At 41.6% G+C, this 26,733-nt stretch overlaps 1 protein-coding gene across 1 annotated transcript in view; it reads left to right on the forward strand.

Moving 5' to 3' along the window:
- Positions 1-26,733, forward strand: part of SVEP1 (sushi, von Willebrand factor type A, EGF and pentraxin domain containing 1) — a gene marked incomplete at both ends in the record, with an annotated part of 210,241 nt that overhangs the window by 152,492 nt on the left and 31,016 nt on the right. Inside the window, 4 exons of the mRNA XM_080709637.1 lie at positions 8,383-8,550; positions 16,326-16,998; positions 20,377-23,168; positions 25,797-26,022. Coding sequence (XP_080565763.1) covers positions 8,383-8,550; positions 16,326-16,998; positions 20,377-23,168; positions 25,797-26,022 — 3,859 coding nt within the window. The remainder of the gene's footprint in view (positions 1-8,382; positions 8,551-16,325; positions 16,999-20,376; positions 23,169-25,796; positions 26,023-26,733) is intronic.

Raw genomic sequence — 26,733 nt, forward strand, 5'->3', positions numbered from 1 at the left:
CATAGGGTGTTGTAAAACACCAGGCCAAGGTGGTGTTACTAGGGCCTAGGCCAGAGGCTGTTGTGGTCCCAACTACCTGGATTTGGTCACCAGCATCAGAAATAAGAGAAAATGATACAAAAAAGGAAAATTAATTTAATTGCAGTTTTCCCAAAATTGGAAAGACAGCATATTTACTTTCCCCTTTCTACAGAGATGTTACAATTTATAGGGACAAAAGGCCAGGAAATTATATGCACCAGGCAGTGCCAACCCAGAGAGCTGTCACAGTTTCAGTCTTCTGACCTGTGTTGACTTTGGGGCTTGGGGCAGGGCAGTGCCTGCTTCCATTCTCAGCATGAGATGATGGCTTACAGGGAGCTGGGGGGAAGAGAAGAACTTCACAAACAGGTTAGCAGGAAATAGACACTTAAAAACAATTTGGGGGGCTTCCAATTTTATATGGAAGCCATTAGAATTTCCCCATCTTGTTCATCCCTCCCTCTGGAGGGATTTGGGGCCCCCTGTTGTCTGTGTTGCTGAAGAATTGGTATATAGATGGTACCAGGCCTCTGAAGCTTACAGCCAAGTGTAAGGAGCCAAAGTCCAAAGATACAGAGCCATCTAGTGGAAGGTCACTATGCCTAGGAATCTTCCCTCTGGAAGCTCTGGGCCCTCCTGATTTTTGGTAGGGTTGACAAGTGACTTTGTTTGGATTTTGACAGCTCTGAGTGATTTCCCCTGAAGACAATGCTGATTTCCCAGCAATGCTTTGGTCCCACGTCCCCAGGATGGACTTGTTTCATACCTTGCCCTGATCTGGTCCAACGTTGAAGGGAAAGTGGAAGGCTGTGAGTTCACTTCCAGAGGCACTTTTTATGGTCAAACTTGAGCAACAAATGAGGCTTAGAAAGAACAGTTTTTAGACTTAAGCTTACCTAGAGTCCACTGTTAGGTTTAGCAAGTGATAGCTGACATCTTAAAACGTTAGAAGTTGTACTCAAGTAGAATTTTGACGAGCAAGGAAAAATAACCATTTATCTGTAAAGCAAATATCATCCTGTAGGAGCTCCATTTAAAGAGCGCTTGTTGAGCCAGGAGGTGGAGCACACCTGTAATCCCAGCGTTTGGGAGTCTGAGACAGGAGGATTGAAGGTACAAGGCCAGTCTCAGCAACTTAATGAAATCCTCTGCAACTTCGTGAGAACTTGTTTCAAAATAAATAAATTTATTAATTAAAATGGCCAGGGTTGCACTTGAAGGTAGAATGCCTCTGGGTTTGATCCTTAGTTAAAAAAAAAAAAAAGTCTTGTGACAGTCCTTCTTAGGCAAACCAAAGTGGATTACTAGTTGGGCACAAAGCACATAATTTTACATTTGAGGTTAAGAATTTCCTCTTACAATTCCCCAAAACTGTATTTTGAATACAAACTACAAGAAGTAATACTTATTTACCAATTAAGAACATCACAAAATATGGACAGTACTACTGAAAAATACTTCCTTAAAATAGCCAGAAATATACAGTAAAATATTTAATTTCAGGTTTGTTTTGAGATGGAGGATGAACAAAGAAAGATTGTCCCTGACTACAGAGATATGGCTATCTAAAACCATTATAAACAGTACATAGTATATTATTACTATATGAGAGTTTAGTAACTATGCAAAACAAGCTAGTTACCTGGATTAGGACAACACTCATGATAGACAGCATTACACCAGGACTTTAACACTTTAGACAATTTCAGAATATTTACATTAATGGAATATGTCATATATTATAAAATAAGTAATAGTTCATTTAACCAATTATACACTAATAAAAGAAACATTAAACAGATAGATGTGTAAATAAATCCTAACTCTTAACATTTAATTCCTCTAAGCAATCAAAAACTAAAAAATATAAGAAATTACTTTGATAAAATGCAAAAATTTGTTTCCTTAAAGCTGTTCTTAGTGGGGCGTGGTGGTGCACGCTTGTAATCCCAGCATTTGGGAGGCTAAGACAGGAGGATCAGAGTTTGCAGATAGTCTCAGCTACTTAGTGAGGCTCTTTGCAACTCAGTGAGACCCTGTTTCAAAATAAAGAATAAAAAATAGGGATGGGGGTGTAGCTCAGAGGTAGAATGTGCCTTGGTTTAATCCCCAGTACAAAAAAAAAAAGGCTGTTCTTTGTAAATTTTGCTAAGAACACATCAGTACTTTAAGAAATCATCATTGGCTAGGCGTGGTGGGCACGCTTGTAATCCCCGTGCTTGGGAGGCAGAGACAGGAGGATCACGCAGGTTCGAAACCAGCCCCGCTGGCTTAAGAGACCCTGTTTCCAAAACTAAAAAAAGCATAACATAGGTCTGGGAGTGTAGCCCGGAGGTAGAAGGGCTTCCAGGAACCCCAGTACCACCAAAAAAAAAAAAAAAAAAAAGAAAGAAAGAAAAAAGAAAAGAAAAGAAAAAGAAAGAAAGAAAAAAAAAGAAACCATAATTGTTTTGAACATAAAGAACAATAGTTTCATATATCTATGATTAATTTTTATTTTAAAATCCCTGTGAATAAATTCTTGTTACAACCATCTTATTTACAAACCTCATATAATAGCTTTCTGTGCTAAACATTTATCTTTGAATCTATTGGTCCTAGCCAGAGCATATTTAAATGTTTTACATGAACTATATTTATGTGCTGAAAGTACTACTAGAATTTATGATCAATTTACAACAAAAACATAATTTTAGCTCTTTATAAAATGATGTAATCCAGAAAATCAGAAACAGAAAACACACATATCTTATTAGCACTTTTTATGTACTTTCATTGGTGCGTTATGGTCTCACATCACAGTGCAGTTCAGGGAGACACACGTGCACGGCACTGATGAGCTTCACCCCAGCTCCCTCCCCTCCCCTGTGCAGGATATGGAAACTGGCATTGGTGATTTCACATATGTGCATGACATCAGTGAAAGTATTATTAGCACTTTTAAAACATCTGTTGTTTCCTTTGGCTTAGCTCAGGCCTGGGACAAGGAAAGAAATACCAAATAAAATTAAATTCCCTGAGCTTAAGAATTTTGACAATATGTTTTAAATAACACTTATAAAAGCCAGGTGTGATGACGCACACTTGTCATCCCAGTACTTGGGAGGTTGAAACAGTAGGATCACAGGTTCACAGCCAGCTTCCGCTACTTGGTGAGACTGTTGGCAACTTAGTGAGTCCCTGTTTCAAAATGAATAATTTAAAACAGGGTTGGGGGTATAGCTCAGAGGTAGAATCAGTGCCCCTGGGTTTAATCCCCAGTACCACATTAAATAAATAAATAACCCTTATAAGCTTTTAGTACTCTGTCAATTCCTATAATTAGCATATAGACTCATATAGGAATTCCCAAGCTCTTATAAAACTTTAAATTAACATTTATAGCTAGCCAGGCATAGTGGCATACGCTTGTAATCCCAGTGCTTGGGAGGTTGAGACAGGAGGATTGCATAGGTTCGAAGCCAGCCTCAGTTACTTAGTGAGGCTCTCAGCAACTTAGTGAGACCCTGTCTCCAAATAAAGTATAAAAATAGGTCTGGGGGTATAGCCCAGAGGTAGAAAAGGCTCTGGGTTCCACCCCCAGTACCACAAAAAATAAATAAAAAATAAATTAACATTTATAAATTCATATCTATATGCCAAAAGATGAATGAAATATATAAAGTAAAAGTATTGTACATTAATCAAAAGACAATCAACAACAAAAAACACACACAGCACATTTGAGGTATGAAAAGCCCCACATTTTGCCTTTGAATTTTGCAAGATTTTCTTGTAAAAACAAAATTATTTTAAAAGCTACACTTTCAAGAATTTAATCTAGGCAGGACTGGACAGGAGAGGAAGCCTGCAAGCCCTCTGATTATCCAGTTGTTGTCCTAGACGTTTGGCATTAGGCCCCATAAATAAGCATGCCCAGTAGACCAGCTGAGTGGCATCCATCACCTCTATTTGGAATAGCCTTTATCAGTGAGCCTTTGCATTAAAACAAAGGATTTTTTCAGGCTGACTAAACATCTATCACTTATATTTACCCAGTTTTTCCATTTTAATAGCTAATTTTTAGATTATCCATGGAAGTCATGCATAGTTAACATTTTAAGTCAAATAGTTAGTTTACCAAAACCCTAAAAGTGACTTCACATCGCCAGGTATGATGGTGCACACCCGTGATCCTAGTATTTGGAAGGCTGAGACAGAAGGATCACAAATTCAAAGCCAGCCTCAGGAACTTAGGGGAGGCCTTCAGCAACTTAGTGAGACCCTGATTAAAAATAGAGCCAGGGGTGTAGAGCATAGAGGTAGAATACCCCTACGTTCAATCCCTAGCACCACCAAAAAATAAAGATAAATAAATAAAAAGTTACTTTACATAGAAAACAATGAATTTTACACCTCAAACATTTAACAGTAACAAATATTTCTAAATATTACCACAGTTGGTTAGCAGGTCTGAAAGCTAGACAAAAATATATACTAACAACTTTAAAGATATATTTATTCTTATCTCACTAACAAGTTTAAATCAACCCATTTGTTAATGTCTTATGAATCAAAGGCATTTTATCTAACAGTCTTTAATGTATGTGAGTAACTAATCTATAAACCAATTTGGTAATATATCAACAACATACAGTCACAAATATGCATGTACAAAAATATATAAAAAAGTTAACAAAAAACCCACAATTTATTTTGGGGGCTTTAATTTAGATTTATCATTTGCCAGTTTTTAAAAGCTAGACTGTTGCCAGATGGGTGGTCCATGCCTGTAATTCTAGTCCTTGGGAATCTGAGACCGGAGGATCACTGGAGACCAGCCTCAGCCACTTAGGGACGCCCTCAGCAACCTAGCCAGGCCTTGTTTCATAACAAAAAAATTTTAAAAATAGGCTGGGGGTGTAACTTGGAGGTAGAATACCCCTGGATTTAATCCCCAATAACACACACCAAAAAAATAATAATAATAATAAAATAAAAGCTAGACTGTTGATCTGATTATCTTCTCCATAGCCCTAAGCAGTCCTTAAATCCTAAACCTACATTTTCAAAGGTACAAAATAAAGTAAAATATATGCAAATCAAAGAGGTAGAGGTTATGTGCGGGGCGGGGGGTATAGGGAGTTGAACTCAGGAACAGTCTACCTCTGAGCATATATCCCAGCCCTATTTTATTTTTGATTTTGTATATTTTTTATACTTTTTCAATTGTTTTGTTTGTTTGTTTGTTTGTTTTTTATGGGGCTGAGGATGGAACCCAGAGCTCTGCGTATTAGGCAAGCGTTCTGCCACTAAGCCAAATCCCCAGCCCCCCTATTTTATTTTTGTACTTTGAAACAAGATCCCTTTAAATTGCTGAGGGCATTGCTGAGATTGGCCTCAAACCTGTGATCCTCCAATCTCAGCCTCCCAAGTACTGAGATTAAAGGCATGTGCCACCATGCCTGGCTCAAAGAAAGGGAACTGGATATAAACATTGAAAAGGACTTAAATCTAAGTCCAACAATCTTTTTTTTTTTTTTCTTGTGGTACTAGTAATGGAACCCAGGGCCATTCAACCTCAGAACTACACCCCCAGCCCTATATTTTATTCTTTATTTTTAAACAGGGTCTCACTGTGTTGCAAAGGGCCTCACTACGTAGCTGAGACTGTTCTTGAACCACGATCCTCCTGTCTCAGCCTCCCTAATGTGGAGATTACAAGCATGTGTTACCATGCCCAGGTCCAACAATCTTGAATAACATTTTTTTTTGTAGTAGAGGAGAAAAAAAAAACCCATATTGATAGCCAAAAATCTCCAATCAGAAAAACACAAAACCATAAGTCATTTGAGCAAACAGAAGCAAAATGTGAATTCACCAAAGGCTCCCTGGGGAGCAGGAGAGGTAACATGAGCTCAAAATAAAGTGACCATACATATCTGAGCTAGAGTTATTTCCAAAAATTTCAAGGAATGCTTTTCCCAATGTCTTACAGCCCTGTCTGGGATTGGAGCAAGGGTCAAACTCAGGAAGTGTTTGAGGTCAATATATGTGCTCTTTATAGGGATTTCTTCCTGGTGTGTCACCTACAGGATAGAGATCCTCTTTTATGGTCTGGAAAGTCCAGCACACCAAAGGATGTAGGGTTGTTTAAGGTGTGGGATAACCACGCCCTTGTAAGTACCTCCCGGATGAGCTCTTAGGAGTCCCTTCTAGTTCCAGAATATGGCATGGTCTCATGCAGTGAAGTCCTCTAGGAGACCAGAGTCACCCCAGTTGAGCCAGAGGGAGTGAACATTGGTCTCTGATCTTTGGAGTCTGAGGACTCCCCTGTACTTTCAGTGAGGTCTTTCCTGTCAAGCACTAGATTTTGTGTGTGTGTGTGGTACTGGGGTTCCTGGAAGCCCTTCTACCTCCGGGCTACACTCCCAGACCTATTTTTACATTTTTAATTGGAAACAGGGTCTCCTAAGCCAGCGTGCATGGCTGGCTTCGAACCTGCGCGGTCCTCCTGTCTCTGCCTCCCAAGCGCAGGGATTACAAGCGTGCGCCACCACGCCCGGCCAAGATTTCTTTAGCTTCTGTGAAGCCAATAACCGAATCAACAGAGGTCACATAAAACTGAATTGCATTCAGTTGGAGTGCGCTTTCAGGTATATGAGCTGTACTATACCACAATAATGAAATTGCATGATCAGAATTTCTCTGAGGAGCTCTGGAATAGAAGTCTTGCTTTTCAGTTCCAGGTAGATCGCACCAGATCTTTCCAAATATGCTCCTTAGTAGCCATAGGACTCTTTGTTTCTTCCTTACAAACTGACACCAAAACAGACACAAATCCAAGTTTGTCCATCAGACAAATGGCAAGGTACAAAGTAAGCCCCAAAGATGGGGCCAAATTTCCCTGCCAGGCAAATGGTTCAAGAACCTCAAACTGATTCAAGAACCACAAACTGGCTAAAAAAGCCCCAGAAGACAGGGAAAAGAAAGAAGAAGGGTCAGTGTGCAGTGTCAGCACAAACTTGCCAGGGGTCAAACAAGCTTTGGGCTCATAGATGGCTAAAATTTTCATTTTTCCATTCTATCCAGAGTATAAATGGCATCAGCACTGGATGAAGTGAAAGAGGCAGCCAAACACAAAGTTTCAAGGCTGCAGGGATGCTTCTTTCCCTTGATGCAGGGCACACTAACCATGTGTGAGGCCACTCGGAGCCTCTTATCCAAATAACTCCATCAGAGGACACTGGCCCCATGAGAGTCGCCAGTTCTATTACTGAGGCCCAGGCTGATAGCCACTGGGGTTCAGTCACCCGTCTGCATCAGAAATAAGAGTGAATACAATAAAAAGGAAAGATGAATTTAATTGCAACTTGTCTCAAAGTAGGAAGACAGCTGATCTGCCTCCTCCATCCTACAGAAATGTTACAATGCAATGGAACAGAGAGCCAGGAAGTAGACATGTGTGGATTCAGCCATGCTGTGTTGGAGCAGAGACAGGTTCCAGTTCCAGTTTTCTGATCTTTATTGGCTTTGGAGCAGTGGGGAGGGCAGTTTCGCCTTCCATCCTCAGAGTGAGATGATGACTCGTAGGGAACTAGGATGGAAAGAGGAGCTTCACATCCAGGTTAGCGGGAAATGGAGGGGAAAAACAATTCGGGGCTTCTAATTTTAAATTAGCCTGGTTATAGCAGGGGCCTGGGTTCTTAGTACTATCATAGATTGATCTGGTTATTGGTGAGTATGTTCAAATAGGAGGAAGAGCAGGGGAGCTCAAGTGGTGATCGGAAAGATGGTCAACAGGATCTGAAGTGAAAGAGACAAGCAGGCAGGAAGTCCAGTGGAAAGTATGGCCACTAGAAGCTTGTTGGCAGCACAGGTGAATAAATACGCCATGATGCAGGGAGGCGAGGTTCAGAAAGTTGAAGAAAGACCAGGAGTTCAGAGTCAGGAGCAGCATGGTTCCAATGCCCAGGCTTATGACAAGGACAGTGCCTCTGACCTCACACTCATTACCTGTGTACTCAGGTAGGTGACTCCTTTCCAGCTGCATCCTAGTAAGCCTACTAACCCTTCTCCTCCAAGTATTCTGCTGTTCACAAGGTGTGCAGTGCCCTGCATCACCACCCATAAGCACATTAAACTTTTATTTTGCACCAGTTGGTTTGGTTGTTTTAACCCATTTGTTGTTTTAAATGGTGTATCGCCTGTTCAGATTTCCTTTGTTTTTATGCAGAGCGATGAAATGTGTGAGCATTATTTTTATGGAATGAAACTCAGTATCTTCTAGTTTTTTTTTTTTTCTGAGATTTTCTAGTGCGTCACCAGAGCAGTAAATGATTATGCGGCAGTGGGGTGACCAGGCCTCCTTCTTTTCTATAGCTTACAGGGTCCTTCCCTCATTGAATGCACAGCTTCAGGCAGCTGGGACAGAGCACCACCTACCTGTCACCTCGTCTTCTGTGGAGAGCCACCTGCCATCAAAGATGCGGTCATCACTGGAAGTAACTTCACTTTTGGGAACACTGTCACTTACATGTGCAAGGAAGGGTAAGTACAGCGCGTGAGAAAAGGAATCTTGAGAGGCGAGGGAAAAGACCCTGCCACCTAAAGACAACTCACTGGACACAAAAGTACATTTCCCAGAACCCAAAGCCAAAGAGAGCTTCATGTTCTTATTTTCTGACAGCAGAGGGAACATATTTTCCTGTGGAAATGATGTTTTCCTGGAATTAATTAAGCCTTGAATAGCAGATAATGAGGCAAGGTAGTAGAAAACATCTTTATACTTTCAACAAAATTGCAGACAACATAATTAAGCGGGCAATGGTACGTGTATCTTCTGCAAAACCCAAGCCAAGACTTTAAGTCACAATCCAAAGTTGACACATCTGCAGGAAAGCAGAAAAAGACAAAGTTGAGGTTTTTACATTTCTGATGATCTGACTTATCAATTCAATGTTTGGAAAAAACAGGGAGCAAATTGCAGAGGACGTCTATACTCACTGTCTCATTTGATCTTTGGGAAAGCCGTACAGACCCCCCTGGGATAATCTGCGTAGGGTCTAAGGCAGCTAGTAAAGTACTGGGAGGAGCTTAAATCCCAGATCATCTGACTCTCATTTCATTGCAATTTTCGATGCCTCTTCATTAATATTTTCACCATTGATAGTGCTTTAGGCTCCAGACAGGCTGCAGTAGCTCTTCATACATTTGGAAGCAGCAACGGCAAAGGGCTTGCCTTCTACTGGATTTATATCCCAGTTTTCCCTTCACTAACCCAGTGGCTGTGGGGAAGTGGTGTGACTTCTCTGTGCCTTGATTATTCATCTCTATAAAAGGAGTCCATTGCTTGCAATCCCTGTATTTGGGAGGCTGTAACGAGAGGATTGCAGGATCGCAGCCAGCCTCAGCAACACAGTGAGGCCCTCTTCAATTTAGTGAGACCCTGCTCCCAAATACAAAATAAAAGCAGGCTAGGGGTGTAGCCCAGAGTTAGTATGCCCCTGAGTTCAATCCTCAGTACCACCACCACAAAAGAATGAGTTAATTAAATGGTCATAATTATGGATAGTACAAGGAGTAAAATCACATAATGCATGGCACATGTAGGAAAAGAAGCCAATAAATAGAACACACTTAGCCATTATCATACAAGGAGCGCTGATGCAAGGATACAGGTCCTGTACTCACAGAGAAGTTGCATTTCACTTGTGTGGATACTTCATGTAGATACTCACAAGGATACAGGTCGTCTACTCACAGGGAAGTTGCATTTCGCTTCTTGTAGACCATCCCACTAACACGCCAGCAGGTGGAGACAGTAGCATCTTTTAAAAAGATTTTTGAGAGGTATAAATAGCTGTCTGGAATTTTCCTAGTTCACCCTTTTAGTGAATGTCTTTCTAGGATGTAGATTTATTCCAGAGGCTTGGCGATTACTCTCTCATTCAACTCCACTTTATTATATTTTATCAAGTATTATGTAGAGAGAGTTTTCAGACTACATGAGAGCCGGAACAGGAGTCAGCATCATCGCTTCTCTCTTTACTCTCTTTCCAGTTCTTCCCCAAAGGGTGGTTTGGCATAAGTCACACTGCCCTGTGTCTTGTTCTATTCAGGGGTAGCATACTGTGTTCAAGTCGTGGCTTTTCTAGAATGGACTTGTCTTGCTATGTCTTTCTACTTCTAGAGAATTTGATGACCTTATAAGAAGATTAGAGGTAGCCGAGCATGGTGGTACACACTTGTAATCCTGGTACTTGGGAGACTAAGATGGGAAGATTGAAGATTTGAGGCCATCCTAATGACTTAACAAGACCCTTAGCAATAAGAGCAAAACCCTTTTTCAAAAAGAAAGTAGGGTTTGGGGTATAACTTGGAGGAGAACACCACTGGGTTCAATCCCCAGTACAATGAAAAAAAAAAAAAGGAGGGGGTAGGAGAAGGGTTAGAGTTTATTTCCCTCTCCAGTCTCAGTTCTGTGTTTTCTCTGCCCAGTTCACCATGTAACCCACCAGGCATGTGCATTGAACATATACACACACATTGTTGCTTCTATCTCGCTGGTTTTCCTCTTACACTGGTGGTGTGCTTTCGTCAGCTTGTCCTTGAATTGTGGGAGCAAGATCCGCTCTCTCTAAAGGGAGAGACTTTAAGAAATCAAAGTAGGGTGATGAACGCTAGCAAAGAAACAAGAATTCTTGTTTCTGTATCCTTCCCTAAACTTGGCCTTCAAAGTTCATCTTTCATCAAAACATTTTTTCTTTTTAAAACTTTTATTTGGGGGAGGGAAGATGATATTAAATTCAGGGGCATTCTACTTCCAAGCTACACCCCCAGCCCCATTTTATTTTTATTTTGAAACAAGGTCATGCTAGATTGAGGAGAGTCTCACTACTTGCTGAAGATGTCCTTGAACCTGCAATCCTCCAGTCTCAGCCTCCCAAGTATTGGGATTTCAGGCATGTACCACTGTGCCTGGCTTCTTTTTAAAACTTTATCAGCTGGGTATGGTGGCACACACATGTAATTCAGTACTTGGAAGACTGAGACAGGAGGATGGTAGGTTTGAAGCTAGTCTCAGCAGCAAAGGGAGGATCTCAGTAACTTAATGAGATCCTGTTTCCAAATTAAAAGAAAAAAAAATCCAGTGATATAGCTCAGAGGTAGAATGTTCTGGGTTTAATCCCTAGTACCACACACACACACACACACACACACACACACACACACAAAACAAAACAGAAAAAACAAGAAATTTTTTATCAAAGCTCCCAAACATCATTTTCAGTTGTTTGCACAAATATATAAATGGCCATTTGTTTCTCATTTTTCTTCCCATCCTTAGGCAGACTCCTCGGTGTGAAATTCAGAGAGGCGGAAGAATTATTGAGGTCATAAAATGCTAATTAAATGTTTCCCTTTTGATTCTTCTCAAACATAAACTTCTAAGTGCAGTTATTGGCTGTGTTAAGATAAAAGCTTTGATCATTGTTAATCATTGAAAACGAGATCCATTACTGATGCATATTCACGCTATTATTCTTATTAACTGCAGCTCTTGAATGGGCTGTTCCTCTCTTTAGAAGAGCTCACACCCCACTTGGGAGCCCTCTTGTTAAGCTCCGTAGTCATGTGCTCATTCATAAGCTTCCATTCAGAGTGTCAATCAAACTGCTGAAAACTACATCGTAAAATTACTCTCCCAGTTTCCAAAGAGTTTCTGGTTATTGCTTCAGAAACATGAAAACACATTCTATCCAGTTCATCGTTGGCATGTTCTTCTGAGGCATCAGTGTGATAGCGATGGACCATTTTTCCTTGGACTTAAGGAGTAAAACAGTTTGTTTCAGAATATATATGGCCTGGTTTTTAATAAAACTCTGCACAAGCATCCCAGTGCCTCTTGAATGAGAAGGCAAAATGTTGAACAGAATTTAACTATAAATTCCTTCATTTTAGATTTGTATCAGTTCCAGTTTTCTTGCTCTGATAGTCAGCAATTATATCTCACCATCTATATATAGCTTATCGTCCCATCAATGATTTTTAATAAAAATAAGTGGGTAAAATATGTTATGTAAATCATAACAGGCCTTCAAATTTCTAATAAAATTAAACAGTGCAGCAATTTGACCAGAAAACAGTTCCAGTGCTACCTGAGCAATAGGTAATAACTAATTCTTCTTTTGTGTCTTTTGAAAAATATATCCTCCTTTATCATCTTTGGATGATAAACATATATCTTAGAAGATATTTATTTTCAGTAAACCTCTATCCTCATCTTTACTCAATACATTCTCCAGTTATCCAAAGCCTGGAGCCCCTATCATTTAGGAAGTTACAAAGGCTTAGGGAGATCTGAGGGAATGGGGCAGAGATCAGATGTATTTCTTATGATGTCCCACAGCTCATGAAGGCCTCACCCATCCTCCCCCACTCACCATCATGGTCACTTGGCCTGGGCCTTGCCCCTCCCTTTTCCAGGTGTCCATTGGTCCCTCCTGTGTGTAAGATCCCTGCGAGTCCCAACCGCACTCTACTCCCATGGCTTTGCTTGGGCCACTTGTCTGCCCGCTTGACTTCTGAACTTTCCTTCTCTCCTGACTCCCCTCAAGAGCCATTACATCTGTGGGGCCCTCCTCCCCTCCCCATTCCTCTAGCAGGAACAGACTCTCCTCCCTTAATCAACCACGGGAGGTGTGAAGGGGTTTGGGGTGAGGAGACTGAAGTACAAACGAGTAATCTGGGGCTTGGTGACTCACGCTTATAATCCCAGTACTTAAAAGGCTGAGTCAAGAAGATCACAGGTTTGGGGCCAGCCTCAGCAACTTGGCAAGGCCCCCGGCAACTTCTTGAGACCCTGCTTGAAAATATAAATAAATAAATAAATAAATAAATAAATAAATAAATAAATAAATAAATAAATAAAGCTGGTGGTGTAGCTCAGAGGTAGAATGCCCCTGGGTTAAATCCCCAATACCAAAACAACAACAAGTAAACCCAAGTAAATGTATTAATTGCCATCTCACCTATGAACCAAGGAAGCAGCTCTGTCACCTGTCACAGGCCTTAAAGGCTATTGTATGAGGAGCTAAGTGTTAAAGTCAGAAAGAAAATTTGAGATTTGAGGTCAGGTCTATCAAAGGAGCTAAGATATTATGGATAGTACTGAAAATGCATTCCTTAAATGTATTTATTAAAACTAATTTAACATGGTGATGCATGCTTTTAACCCCAGCATTTGGGAGGCTGAGACAGGAGGATCCAGGTTCATGGACAGCCTCAGCTACTCAGCCCTTTGCAACTCAGTGAGACTCTATTTCAAAATAAAGAATAAAAAATAGGGCTGGGGTGTAACTCGGAGGTAGAATGCTCCTGGCTTCCATCCCCAGTACCGCAAAAAAAAAAAAAAAAAAAAAAAAAAAAAAAAACTATGTATTTAGTGATAATTCCATTAAATGATAGAACAGCTTTGCTACCAGGGAAAAGTAGTCAGTGGAGAATCTGCAGAAGATCAGGGGTTTAGTCCTAACAGCATGCTGCCAAATTGTGCCAATTGTGTCTTGAGGACACAATTCCTGTGTTCTCTGGAGACTGTGAAATAAGGATTCTGCTGGGACAGATGCTTCCTCCTTCCTCAAAGCAGCTCGTCTTGTGACATAAAGGGAGAATTTTATAGATGGCACTATGGGATTCTTATAAATCCGCAATATCCAAGGCTCTATGAACTTTAGCCAATGGAATATGCTGGCAACATCAAGGGATCCATGAACCTAACAATGCACATTTCAAAGTATGAAAATGATGCAGACCATGCTGTAAAACATCAGGAACCTCCAGAAGTGGAGATTCCTGACCTGGAGCATGTGTACACTCAGACCACGAGAATGTTTTTTTAATAATAAAATTAGCGGCCGGGCGTGGTGGAGCATGCTTGTAATCCCCGCGCTTGGGAGGCTGAGACAGGAGGATCGCACGGGTTCGAAGCCAGCCTCAGCTACTTAGTGAGGCTCTCAGCAACTTAGTGAAACCCTGTTTCCAAATAAAATATAAAAAATAGGTCTGGGAGTATAGCCTGGAGGTAGAAAGCCTCTGGGTTCCACCCCCAGTCCTAGTAATAATAATAATAATAATAATAGCATATTACCTATGTATACTTCACTGAATCCTCTAAGACAGAAGCCATCTAAATAGGTGTTAAGTTTGGAGCCTTATACAAAGAACTGAGCTTATCCAACACAATGAATTGCAGTACACCCTCCCTGGAGACCCCACTCAGCAACGGGGCACATTTATGAGTATTTATGTAGAGATCGCTTTTATGCGTTGTATGACACATAACCTTAGGGAGGGTCCATGCATATATTTCTACTGATGCCCTATTGTTTTATTTGTTTGGGGCTTTGTGTTTTGTGGTAGTGGGCGTTGAACCCGGGGCCATTCTACCCCTGAACTACACCCCCCAGCTCTGTTTTATCTTTTATTTTGAAACAGGGTCTCACTAAATTGCAGAGAGCCTCATTAAGTTGCTGCGGCTGGTCTCAAACCTGCGATCCTCCTGTCTCAGCCTCTCAACTACAACACACTGATCTGTCTGCCCCCTATAGATTTCATAAATACCACCAGCTAGGACAAAGAAATTCTAACCTCTATATAATAACTGATATAAAACTAAAAGGCATTTCAGACTCATTTTTTTTTAGTATATAATGACTTTAAGAATCTCTGCTGACATGGCAATAGAGTTTCCATAAGACACTCACAAAAATTATGATCTCACCTGTTTTGTTTTAAGGAGAGATACAGAGCAGTATTGTAGAAAAGGTGTAAGTGCCAGACTCTGATCAACCAAATTCAGGTACCAGTTTTGCTGCTTACTCTGCCGTGTGACTTGAGGCAGGTTGCTGAGCCTGTCTGTCACCATCTACAAAATGAGCCAATCAGCTTGTCTAAACAGGATTTCATTAAATAATCTGCTTCTTTTAGTCTCCTTCCCCTTCATCAGTATCAAGGTGACAGACTGATCAGGTGGTAGATAATCTTTAAGAACTCTCTGACATCTTTTTCTTCAACCAAAGAGAGATAATGAGAACAAGAATGACCCAAATGTAACTACTCTAATACTGCGTATCCTAATATTTCACTCTGCTTTATTAAGGCAATACTCAAGAGAAATTTAAAACTTTGTACATTCTCATATATGGGTAAATACCTGTGTGCAAGGAAAATCTGAGTGCTATTAAGCAAAATTTATTCATACTGATTAAATAGCAAAGACATATGCAAAGCACAGCTTTTAACTCTAACCACATGGGTAAAGGTTTCTGAAGGCATTGGAGACTGAATTTTTAATCACTGTTTTAAAGTTCATTGAATATAAGTGTGTAACTGTCTGAGTTAAATATGGAGCCTTACCCCAATATGATGTATGAATATAATACACCAATAAAAAATTTAAAAAATTTAAAAAATTAAATATGGAGCTTGTTTCAAAGACTCATGCTAAAATCCATAGACGAATGCCATCTAAATACAGATGGAGTTCCAATTTTCAGTTCAGTCAAATAGGACCATAGCATACTCATTTTTATTTTAAAAACATATAACAATTTTTAGAGTTCTTTAAGTAGCTAAAATTGTACATCTATTTCCCTGCTAACCACTATTATTATCAAGATGTATTTGCATATCTGAAATGAAAGTCACTTGATCAATAAGCTCAATACACAAATCATACTTATTATTATTATTATTATTTTATTATTATTATTATTTTATGGTACTAGGGATTGAACCTGGGGGCATTCTACCTCCAAGCTACACTCCCATCCCCAATTTTTAAATTTTTTTTTTTGGTGGTGGTACTGGGGTTCCTGGAAACCCTTCGACCCCTGGGCTACACTCCCAGACACCTATTTTTTATATTTTTATTTGAAAACAGGGTCTCAAGCCAGCATGGCTGGCTTGGACCCTGCGTGATCCTCCTGTCTCCGCCTCCCAAGCACAGGGATTACAAGCGTGCTCCACCACGCCTGGCTTTTATTCTTTATTTTGAAACAGGGTCTCACTAAGTTGCAGAGGTCCTCATTAAGTAGCTGAAGCCGGCCTTGAACCTGCGATCCTCCTGTCTCAACCTCCCAAGTGCTGGGATTACAAGTGGGCTCCACCATGCCCAGCTAGCACATGTTATTTTAAAGAACCAAGAAAAAAGGAAAGTCACTGTTGGAAATGTCCAACATACAAACAGAAAAGGAAGTTGAATGCTTTCCTTCTGACTTTGAATTCGCTTAGCTACCGTGTCTTTCCCTTCCCTCTCATAGCTACACCCTTGCTGGTCCTGACACCATCGAATGCCTGGCCAGTGGTAAGTGGAGTGGAACTGACCAACAGTGCCTGGCCGTCTCCTGTGATGAGCCCCCCCACGTGGACCATGCCTCCCCAGAGACCGCCCATCGGCTCTTTGGAGATGTCGCGATCTACTACTGCTCAGATGGCTACATCCTGGCAGATAATTCTCAGCTCCTCTGCAATGCCGGGGGCAAGTGGGTTCCCCCAGAGGGTCAGGCCATGCCCCGCTGTATAGCTCATTTCTGCGAAAAGCCCCCATCCGTTTCCTACAGCATCTTGGAATCTGTGAACAAAGCAAAATTTGCAGCTGGCTCAGTCGTGAGCTTCAAGTGCATGGAAGGTTTTGTGCTCAACACCTCGGCAAAGATTGAATGCATGCGAGGCGGGCAGTGGAACCCTCCCCCCACGTCCATCCAGTGCATCCCCGTGCGGTGTGGAGAGCCGCCGAGCATCGTGAATGGCTATGCCAGTGGGTCCAACTATAGTTTTGGAGCCGTGGTGGCTTACAGCTGCCACAAGGGGTTCTACATCAAGGGGGAGAAGAAGAGTACCTGCGAAGCCACAGGACAGTGGAGTAGCCCCATACCCACCTGCCACCCTGTATCCTGCAGTGAGCCCCCGAAGGTTGAGAACGGCTTCCTGGAGGTAAGAGGGTGGTTAGCAGATGGTCCATGACCTCTCACTCAGGGCCAGCCCACTGCGGCTAACCCTGGTATTCAAAGCACAGCCAGGGAACAGATCACTTGCTGGAAGCCAGAAGTGGCTAGAATCTGTAGGTGGTGAATATTACAGAAAAATTAATCAGATAATTGTGAATTGTTTTACTCTGCAGCTTTCTCTGTTTTACTAGTATATAGGTATTGTACCCAGTCCGTGAGAAGCTGAGCCAGGACTGCAGGTCCAAGACCAGCCTCAGCAATTTAATGAGACCCTGTTTAAAAAAAATTTTTTTAAAGGGCTGGTGGTGATGAAGCTCAGAGGCAGAATGCCCCGGGTTCAATCCCCAGTACCAAACCAAACCAAACCAAACAAAAAACAAGTATTAGAGACATTCCAAGTACATTATAGGAATTTCTCAGTAAGAAATATGAAGTTAGAGGAAGTCTATTTTAGTAAAAATCTGTTTTGCTTCATATAAGTTACTCCAAAATGAATCTATACTTTAAGAAATAAAATCTAAATGGAACCTAGAGAAATTTTTATTATCACTTCTTATTTTTAGACAAAAGATTGGGATAAATTAACAAAGACGCAGTTTTTGCCTTGTTCTTTTAACAGATCTAGGTGCGGTTTCCCTGTCGTGGACAGGGAGTTAAGTCTGTCCAAGCTTGTTCTGCTCTCACAATGATGTTTCTTCTCCATGAGCACATCACCAAAATGGAATGAGGATCTATTTCCCCAATTCAGGGTCATTTTATTTATTTATTTATTTATTTATATTATTTATTTATTTAATTAGTTAGTTAGTTAGTTAGTTAGTTAGTTAGTTATTGGTGGTACTGGGGTTCCTGGAAGCCCTTCTACCTCCGGGCTACACTCCCAGACCTATTTTATATTTTTGAAACAGGGTCTCCTAAGCCAGCGCGCACGGCTGGCTTCGAACCTGTGCGATCCTCCTGTCTCCGCCTCCCAAGCGCGGGGATGACAAGCGTGTGCCACCACACCGGCCTTCAGGATCATTTTAAACGACACTATTCGAAGCTGGCCATGGTGACCCCCACTTTTAATCCCAGGACTGATCACTGGCGGCTGAGACAGAAGGATTGCGGTTTAGCAGCCAGCTTCAGCAATGAAGTGAGACCCCATTTCAAACTAAAAAATAATATAGGGTTAGGGTATAGCCCAGAGGTAGAATGCTCATAGGTTCAATCCCCAGTACCACAAAAAAGGATAATATTCTACTTTAAATAAAGCTTAAGGCACATACATATAAATACTGACTTTTCTCCTCTTTTTTTCAAAAACAGCAAACCGACAGTGAAAGCCTTTTTATTTAAAACTTTTGCATAGATATATAGGCTGCCATTGAAAGAGTGATATAGAGTATACATAGAGAAGCTTTCATAGTTTTTTAATAAATATTTCCAGAGCTCTTACTAGCTTCCAGGCATAGTTAGGAGCACTAGAAATCTAGCCTTTGGCCACACAGATTAGGTCTGTGATAGCATGATATTTATATGTTTATATAAACAATATATAAACAAAATGAATAATTAATTCTAAATACTGCTAGGTTTAACTACAGCCCCAAAGCTGGACTTTACCATTATCACTAGTAAAGATCAATGATAATCTTTTTGAATTTTTAATCATCAGTTCATCTGCCTAAAACTGATCTTTTATTATGTCACATACTTATTTATTTGAATTTCATATCATGGACATTAAATTTCTATTTATTTATTCATTCATTCACTTATTTTGATATTAGGGATTGAACTTGGGGGCATTCTAACTCTGAGCTACACTCCTAGTCCTATTTTTTTATTTTTATATTTTTATTTTGAAACAGTACCTTTCTAGGTTAATGAGAGTTGTACTACTTGCTGAGGCTGTCCTCAAACCTGTGATCCTCCTGTCTCAGCCTCCCAATTACTGGAATTACAAGTGTGCACCACCATGCCCAGTTAAATTGTGTTTTGTTTTGTTTTTTTTTTTGAGGGTCTGGGGATGGAACCCAGGGGCATTCGACCTCCGAGCTACACCTCCTGCCCTATTTTTTATTCTTTTATTTTGAAACAGGGTTTCACTAAGTTGCGGAGGGCCTCACTAAGTAGCCGAGGCTGTCCGCAAACCACGATCCTCCAGTCTCAGCCTCCCGAATGCTGGGATTACAAGCATGCGCCACCATGCCCGGCTAAATTTTTATTTTGAAAGATGGAAGTTTGATTTTTACTCTCTGCCCTTTGTCACAGCAGCAGTATTTTAAAGTATATTCTAAAGAAAACAAATGTACTCTTAGAACATATCCATAAAAATACAAATGAAGTAGTTTTATGGTCTAATGCTAACAAATACATGTACAATTATATGTAGCTTTTCTTTACTGTAATTAAAACAAACACCAAACTGTAGTATTTCTTCTGTCAGCAGGATTTCTTTGAGTTTACCAAGTAACCTATACTTTTTCAGTTTTGCCTCAATTCATCAATCAATCAGTGTGAAGCCTATTGATCTTTTACTTCTTATGGGCTCAGTCCTTGGTAAATATTTATGCAGGAGGGATCACCTCATTTGAGGTTCAGTCAGCATTCTGACCACTGTGACCAGAAATACTTGATGACCACAACTTAGAGGAAGATTTATTTGTTCACAGTTCTGGAGGTTTCAGAGGCTTCAGTCCATGTTAAGTTGGGTCACGTCTGCAGGGCTCAGGACATGGTGGCAGGAAGCAGAGAAAAAAAGGAGAGGGGACCAAGAACGTAGATATAAACCCCAAGGCCATACCCCCAGGACGTGCCTCTTCTAGCCACACCCAGTAATCCATGCACTTACCAATGGATGTATCCAAAAACAGGACTAAGACGTTCAAGGTTCGGTTATTTCACCTCTGAACATTTTTGCATTGTCAATACATGAGCTTTTTCCGGAGACATTTTATATCCAAACCATAATCTTCTACATTTAATTTCTACATTTTCAGTTACTTAATGAAAAAGAGTAGACCTGTTAGAAAAAAACATAAACCCTTTATTTGCTTAAGTCTTTTTTGTGTGTGTGTGTATAGTACTGGGGGTGGGAACCAGGGGCATTCTACCTCTGGCCTATATCCCCCGCCCTATTTTTTTATTCTTTATTTTCAAACAGGGTCTCACTGTGTTGCAAAGGGCCTCACTAAGTAGGAGCTGAGGCTGTCTTCAAACTGCAGTCTTCCTGTCTCAGCCTCCCAAATGCTGGGATTGAGTCATCTTAGTGTAGGCCTTCTGATTTTATTCATTTTTTTTTTTTTACTATTAAAGCATTCGGTCAATTATATTGTTTGTGACATGAACTGCATTCACTTGTTTCCCCCTTGTTATGCAGCACACGACTGGCAGAACCTTTGAGAGTGAAGCGAGGTATCAGTGTAACCCGGGCTACAAGTCAGTCGGAAGCCCCGTGTTTGTCTGCCAATCCAATCGGCACTGGCACAGTGAAACCCCTCTGTCCTGCACCCCTCTCAACTGTGGAAAACCTCCCCTGATCTCAAATGGCTTCATGAAAGGAGACAACTTTGAAGTAGGGTCCAAGGTTCAATTTTTCTGTAATGAGGGCTATGAGCTTGTCGGGGATAATTCCTGGACATGCCAGAAATCTGGCAAATGGAGTAAGAAGCCAGTCCCAAAGTGTGTGCCCGCCAAGTGCCCAGAGCCACCCCTCTTGGAAAACCAGCTTGTGCTCAAAGAGTTAACTTCCGAGGTAGGAGTCGTGACGTTTTCCTGTAAAGAAGGGCACACCCTGCAAGGGCCCTCTGCCCTGAAGTGCTTGCCGGCCCAGCAGTGGAACGACTCTTTTCCTGTGTGTAAGATGGTGCGTTGCCTCCCACCTCCGCTCATTTCCTTTGGCGTCCCTGCTCCTTCTTCTGCCCTTCATTTTGGAAGCACCGTCAAGTATTCTTGCGTAGATGGCTTTTTCCTGAGAGGAGATCCCACCACCCTTTGCCAAGCCGATGGCACCTGGAGCTCCCCGCTGCCAGAATGCGTGCCAGTCGAATGTCCCCAACCCGAGGAAATTCTCAACGGCATCATTGACGTGCAAGGGCTCGCCTATCTCAGCACAGCTCTCTACACCTGCAAGCCAGGCTTTGAGCTGGTGGGAAATACTACCACACTTTGTGGAGAAAATGGTCACTGGCTTGGAGGAAAGCCGACCTGTAAACCCATTGAGTGCCCAAAGCCCAAGGAGATTGCGAATGGCAAATTCTCTTACACGGACCTTCACTATGGACAGACCGTCACGTACTCTTGTGACAGAGGCTTCCGGCTTGAGGGTCCCAAAGACTTGACCTGTTTAGAGACAGGTGAATGGGATGTGGATGCCCCATCTTGCAGTGCCATTCACTGTAACCCCCCGCAACCCATCGAAAATGGTTTCCTCGAAGGTGCCGATTACAGCTATGGTGCCATCATCATCTACAGCTGCTTTCCCGGGTTTCAGGTGACTGGTCATGCCATGCAGACCTGTGAAGAGTCAGGGTGGTCCAGCTCCATCCCGACATGTGTCCCCATAGACTGTGGTCTCCCTCCTCACATAGACTTTGGAGACTGCACTAAAGTCAAAGATGGCGAGGGCTATTTCGACCAAGAAGACGATACAATGGAAGTTCCATATCTGACCCCACACACTCCTCATCATTTAGGAGGTGTGACTAAAACCTGGGAAAATACAAAGGCGTCTCCCGATGCACATCCATCCAACTTCCTATATGGCACTATGGTTTCATGCACCTGTGACCCTGGATATGAGCTCTTTGGAAACCCTCTGCTGACGTGCCAGGAAGACGGAAGCTGGAACGGCAGCGCACCTTCCTGCATCTCCATGGCGTGTGACATGCCTGCCGTTCCTGAAAATGGCTTCCTGCGTTTCACGGAGACTACCATGGGCAATGCTGTGCAGTATAGCTGCAAACCTGGGCATGTTCTAGTGGGCTCTGACTTAAGACTTTGTCTACAGAATAGGAAGTGGAGCGGTGCTTCCCCACTCTGTGAAGCCATTTCTTGTAAGAAGCCAAGTCCAGTCTTGAATGGATCTATCAGAGGAAGCAACTACACATATCTGAGTGTGGTGTACTATGACTGTGACCCTGGGTATGTGTTGAGTGGCACCGAGAAGAGAACATGCCAGGAAGACAAAAATTGGGATGGGCAGGAGCCAGTTTGCATTCCTGTATCTTGTGGCTCACCCCCAGTCTTAGCCAACGGCCAGGTAAAAGGAGAAGAGTACACGTTCCAGAAAGAGGCTCAGTATACCTGCAATGAAGGATTCTTGCTTGAGGGAGCCAGGAGTCGTGTTTGTCTTGCCAATGGAAGTTGGAGCGGGGTCACTCCCAGCTGCGTACCTGTCCGATGTGCCGCCCCACCACAGGTGGCAAATGCAGTGATGGATGGCCAGGACTATGGCTTCAAGAAGGAGGTGGTGTTTCACTGCCAGGAGGGCTATGTGTTGCATGGTGCTCCAAAACTCACCTGTCGGTCAGATGGTAACTGGGATGCAGAGGTTCCGCTCTGTACACCAGCCAACTGCGGACCTCCTAACGATCTTGCCCATGGCTTCTCTAATGGTTTTTTCTTTCAGCATGGGGAACAAATACAGTACCAGTGCTTTCCTGGTTTTAAGCTCCATGGAAGCCCTTCGAGAAGGTGTCTCTCCAATGGCTCCTGGAGTGGCAGCCCACCTTCCTGCCTACATTGCAGGTGCTCTGCACCAGAAATTCAGTTTGGAACTGTCAATGGGACTGACTTTGGGTGTGGAAAGGCAGCCCAGGTTCAGTGCTTCAAAGGCTTCCAGCTCCAGGGACTTTCTGAAATCACCTGTGAGGACCATGGCCAGTGGAGCCCAGGCTTCCCTCGCTGCGAACACGCTGCCTGTGGTTCCCTTCCAACCATACCAAATGCATTCATCCGTGACCCCAGCCCTTTGGAGGAGAACGTGGTACCTTTCAGCTGCAGACCTGGGTATGTCATGCAAGGCCATTCGGAGCTGATTTGTACAGAGAAGGGAACATGGAACCAGCCTTACCCAGTCTGCGAGCCCCTCTCCTGCGGGCCCCCTCCATCCGTTGCCAACGCAGTAGCAACTGGAGAGGCACACACCTTTGAAAGCAAAGTGAAACTCAGGTAAGAACATGACTCTAGAGTCCCCAAGGGGTGCAGGCAGGAGGATTGTTAAATGAAAATTCTAGGCCAAAATGTAGCGAACTGAGAAGAAGCCACCATCTCTAGACTACTCTCCCAAACCAAGGCTGCTAACACTTGACCTTATGACTCATTACCTGGAAATCTATTGGATACAAAAATAAATTTTTATTTTTAGACTGTGGTTTCTAACATAATTATAACTATCATTAGACAGTAAGATCCTCCTGCTGCTTTAACAGCTCTTTTAAATATCATGCTTTTAAAAACATAATACTAAATTTATGTTTATAACTTGATGGATATATCTAGACATATAAACATTAGAGAAAATAAAGCAAAAAAAAATAATAAACCTGAGAATTCAGGCCAAAAGGCAAATACTTCATTGACTTATAAGAATAAAAAAGGTATTAAAAATGGAAGTTTTATATTATGCTAACTAAATGAAGCATTCAATGCCCAAATAATGTCTTTTGGTGGAAATCTTCCTATTTAAAATGTATTATTAAAATAAAACATAGAATTAAATTTTTATTGGAATAAATATCCAAAATATAGAAAGATACTACAAGCCTCTAAAACAATTTAAATTTTATTTATGTAACTCTAAATGAATTGTGGCTTAGCCCTAATGTGTTGGTAAGTTAGATTTAATTAATAATTCGGCAACTCTTTGCAAGGCGCTTCTGGTAGCCCAACCTGCTTTTTTTTTTTTTTTTTTTTTTGTGGTACTGGGGATGGAGCCCTTCTTCCTCTGGGCTACACTCCCAGACCTATTTTATATTTTTTTAATTGGAAACAGGGTCTCTTAAGCCAGCGAGGCTGGTTTTGAACCTGTGCCATCCTCCTGTTTCCTCCTCCCAAGCATGGGGATTACAAGCGTGCACCACCATGCCCGGTCATATTTTTTAAATTGCAGTAATAAATAGATCTAAGAGAGGACTGAAATGATAATGAAGCCAATGAATATTGGCTACACCAAGCAGAAAAAAAATTATTCTTTTTTTTTAATTACATTTTAAAATTTCTATCTGGATGTTGGTGTCTTAGGTATCTTGAAAAGTCAAATGTCACCTGCCTTTCAAGACTTTTCTTTCTTTTTTTCCATGTTATATGTTGATTATCTCATCTTTCAGATTTTTACTTTGTATCTGATAATTAGATCACTACCAATTTGTAAAGCCTCTGGCACTGGACTAGCCTGGTATTATGTATTTTTTAAATTTTACTAGCAACAAAAGTTAATTAAATGCTTTAACTTAAAAAGCAGTATAGAATAGACTCCTCCAGAGCCAGAGCCCCTCTAGAGCCTGCAATCTTACCGCTGTGCTTTATCACGCCCGAGCTGTGTGGCTCTGTTAGATTAGGTTCTGAAATTAGGTTCTTATTTCAGACACACCCCCCCATAAGTTAAGTCTCCTGAAAGGCCCTGGTCTGACCAGTTAAGATACCATCCCCCTCTGACCGCACCTGGTCACTTACCTGGGAAACCTGCCCCCTCCTGGTGCCCTTGGCCAATCAGTGAAAGGGACAGTCCCTGCTGACCCCAAGCCAATTAATTACCTGGCCGCACGACACCCTCCCATGGGACTCTAGCCAATTAGTTCAAAGAGCATTTCTCCTAGCCTATTGGCCCCCAATTTGTAACCCCAAGCCCCTATATAACCCTGATCCCAGCACATGCTCCCTCTCTTCCCGGATTCTTCTTTCTCTCTCCCCGTCTGTCTGTCTCCCCGTCTGTCTGTCTGTCTGTCTGTCTGTCTCTCTCTCTCTCTCTCTCTCTCTCTCTCTCTCTCTCTCTCTCTCTCTTTCTCTCTCTCTCTTCCTTTCATACCGGCCCCTCCAATAAATCTCTTGGCTACAAGGTGGTCTCTGGTGTGGTCAAACTTTGTCCTTTCAGGCTCTGAGGAAGCCACTTGATCTCCCTGATGTAAGTTTCAGCTTCTGCAAACTGGGGGTAAAGATAAAAATAGCACCTGCCAATAAGTGTGCCGTGAGAATTTTAGCTGATGTTTGTGGAGCAATTAGTACAGTGCCCAAATTTTAATAAGAGATAGGCAAACACTTGCTGAATAAGTAAATAAATAAATCATTTTAAATAATAGAGTGTCAGAGAGCCAGGTTGAGCTCAGCTTGAACAAACTAATTTGGCAGTTACAATATAATATCTAATAATTAGGATTGATAGAAATATCCTATACAAAGCCCAGAACAGTGCTGAACCCAACACAGATACTCAATAAACATTAATTAGGTTATATTCTTTCCAGTAGATAGTCTATTTTGAACTTTGCCTAAAATTTCTTGAACCATTAGCTGTATTTAGAATAAAATAAATTGAATAATGGTGTTATTAACAATGAAGATAAGTAGCACTGACAACATTTAAAACAACTTTAACCTTAGCCTTGAATGTGAATAGCTAAGGATTAGCTGGTTATTATTGTCATATTTATGTTTATGCATGGCCAAGCTACCCACCTGACATCTGAATCAGTTTTGATACTTTACATGAAATCTCTACTAAGCCTTGTAATAGCATTTTAAATAGGTCAGAAACTGTATCGTGTTTTTTTCAAGGCTCTCACTCTTGCATTTTCATTGCAGATGTCTGGAAGGTTATATGATCGATACAGATACAGATACATACACCTGCCAGGAAGATGGGCATTGGTTTCCGGAAAGAATCTCCTGCATTCCAATGAAATGTCCTCTGCCCTCAAATGCAACCCGGATACTTATTCATGGAGATGACTTTAGTGTGAATAAGCAGGTTTCTTTGTCATGTGCTGGAGGGTATACCTATGAGGGAGATAACACATCAACATGTCAGGTAAGACTCTGTATCCTAGCTGGGTGAGGTGGAGCATGCTTGTAATCCCAGTACTTGGGAAGCCAAGGTTGGAGGAGCGTAGTTTGCGGACAGCCTCAGCTACTTAGTAAGGCCTCTGCAACTTAGTGAGACCCTGTTTCAAAATAAAGAATAAAAAATAGGAGCCAGGTGTGGTGGCGCACGCTTGTAATCCCAGCATTCGGGGGGCTGAGACAGGAGGATCGCAGTTCACAGACAGCCTCAGCTACTTAGTGAGACCCTTTGCAACTCAGTGAGACCCTGTATCAAAATAAAGAATAAAAAATAGGTCTGGGTGTGTAGCTTGGAGGTAGAATGCCCTTGGATTCAATCCCCAGTACCACAAAAACAGTAAAAGACTATGCATCTTAATTTGAACATCCATATGTTGCCATGACAAAATATACCTTAAGTGTTTATGCATATCAAACAATTGGAAAAGTTTCTTGGAAGAAATATAAAACAATGTAACTTTCTTTCCAATATTCTTGTTTTTAAGCTAAAAATGTACTAACATTAGGGAAATGTTAAAATATCTATCACAACAAGAGATCCATGACAAATTATCCATAAATCTTAGTCTACTCAAGAGTGTCTATCTGCAAAAATTAGCACTGAGCCACACACACAAAAAAAATTGTTTGCATTTTAGTGGAAAGCCCAAGTTTGCAGAAGCAAACAAAATTTAGAATC

This window comes from Muscardinus avellanarius (assembly GCF_963383645.1).
Source record: "Muscardinus avellanarius genome assembly, chromosome: 13".
In the NCBI taxonomy this organism is placed as follows: domain Eukaryota; kingdom Metazoa; phylum Chordata; class Mammalia; order Rodentia; family Gliridae; genus Muscardinus; species Muscardinus avellanarius.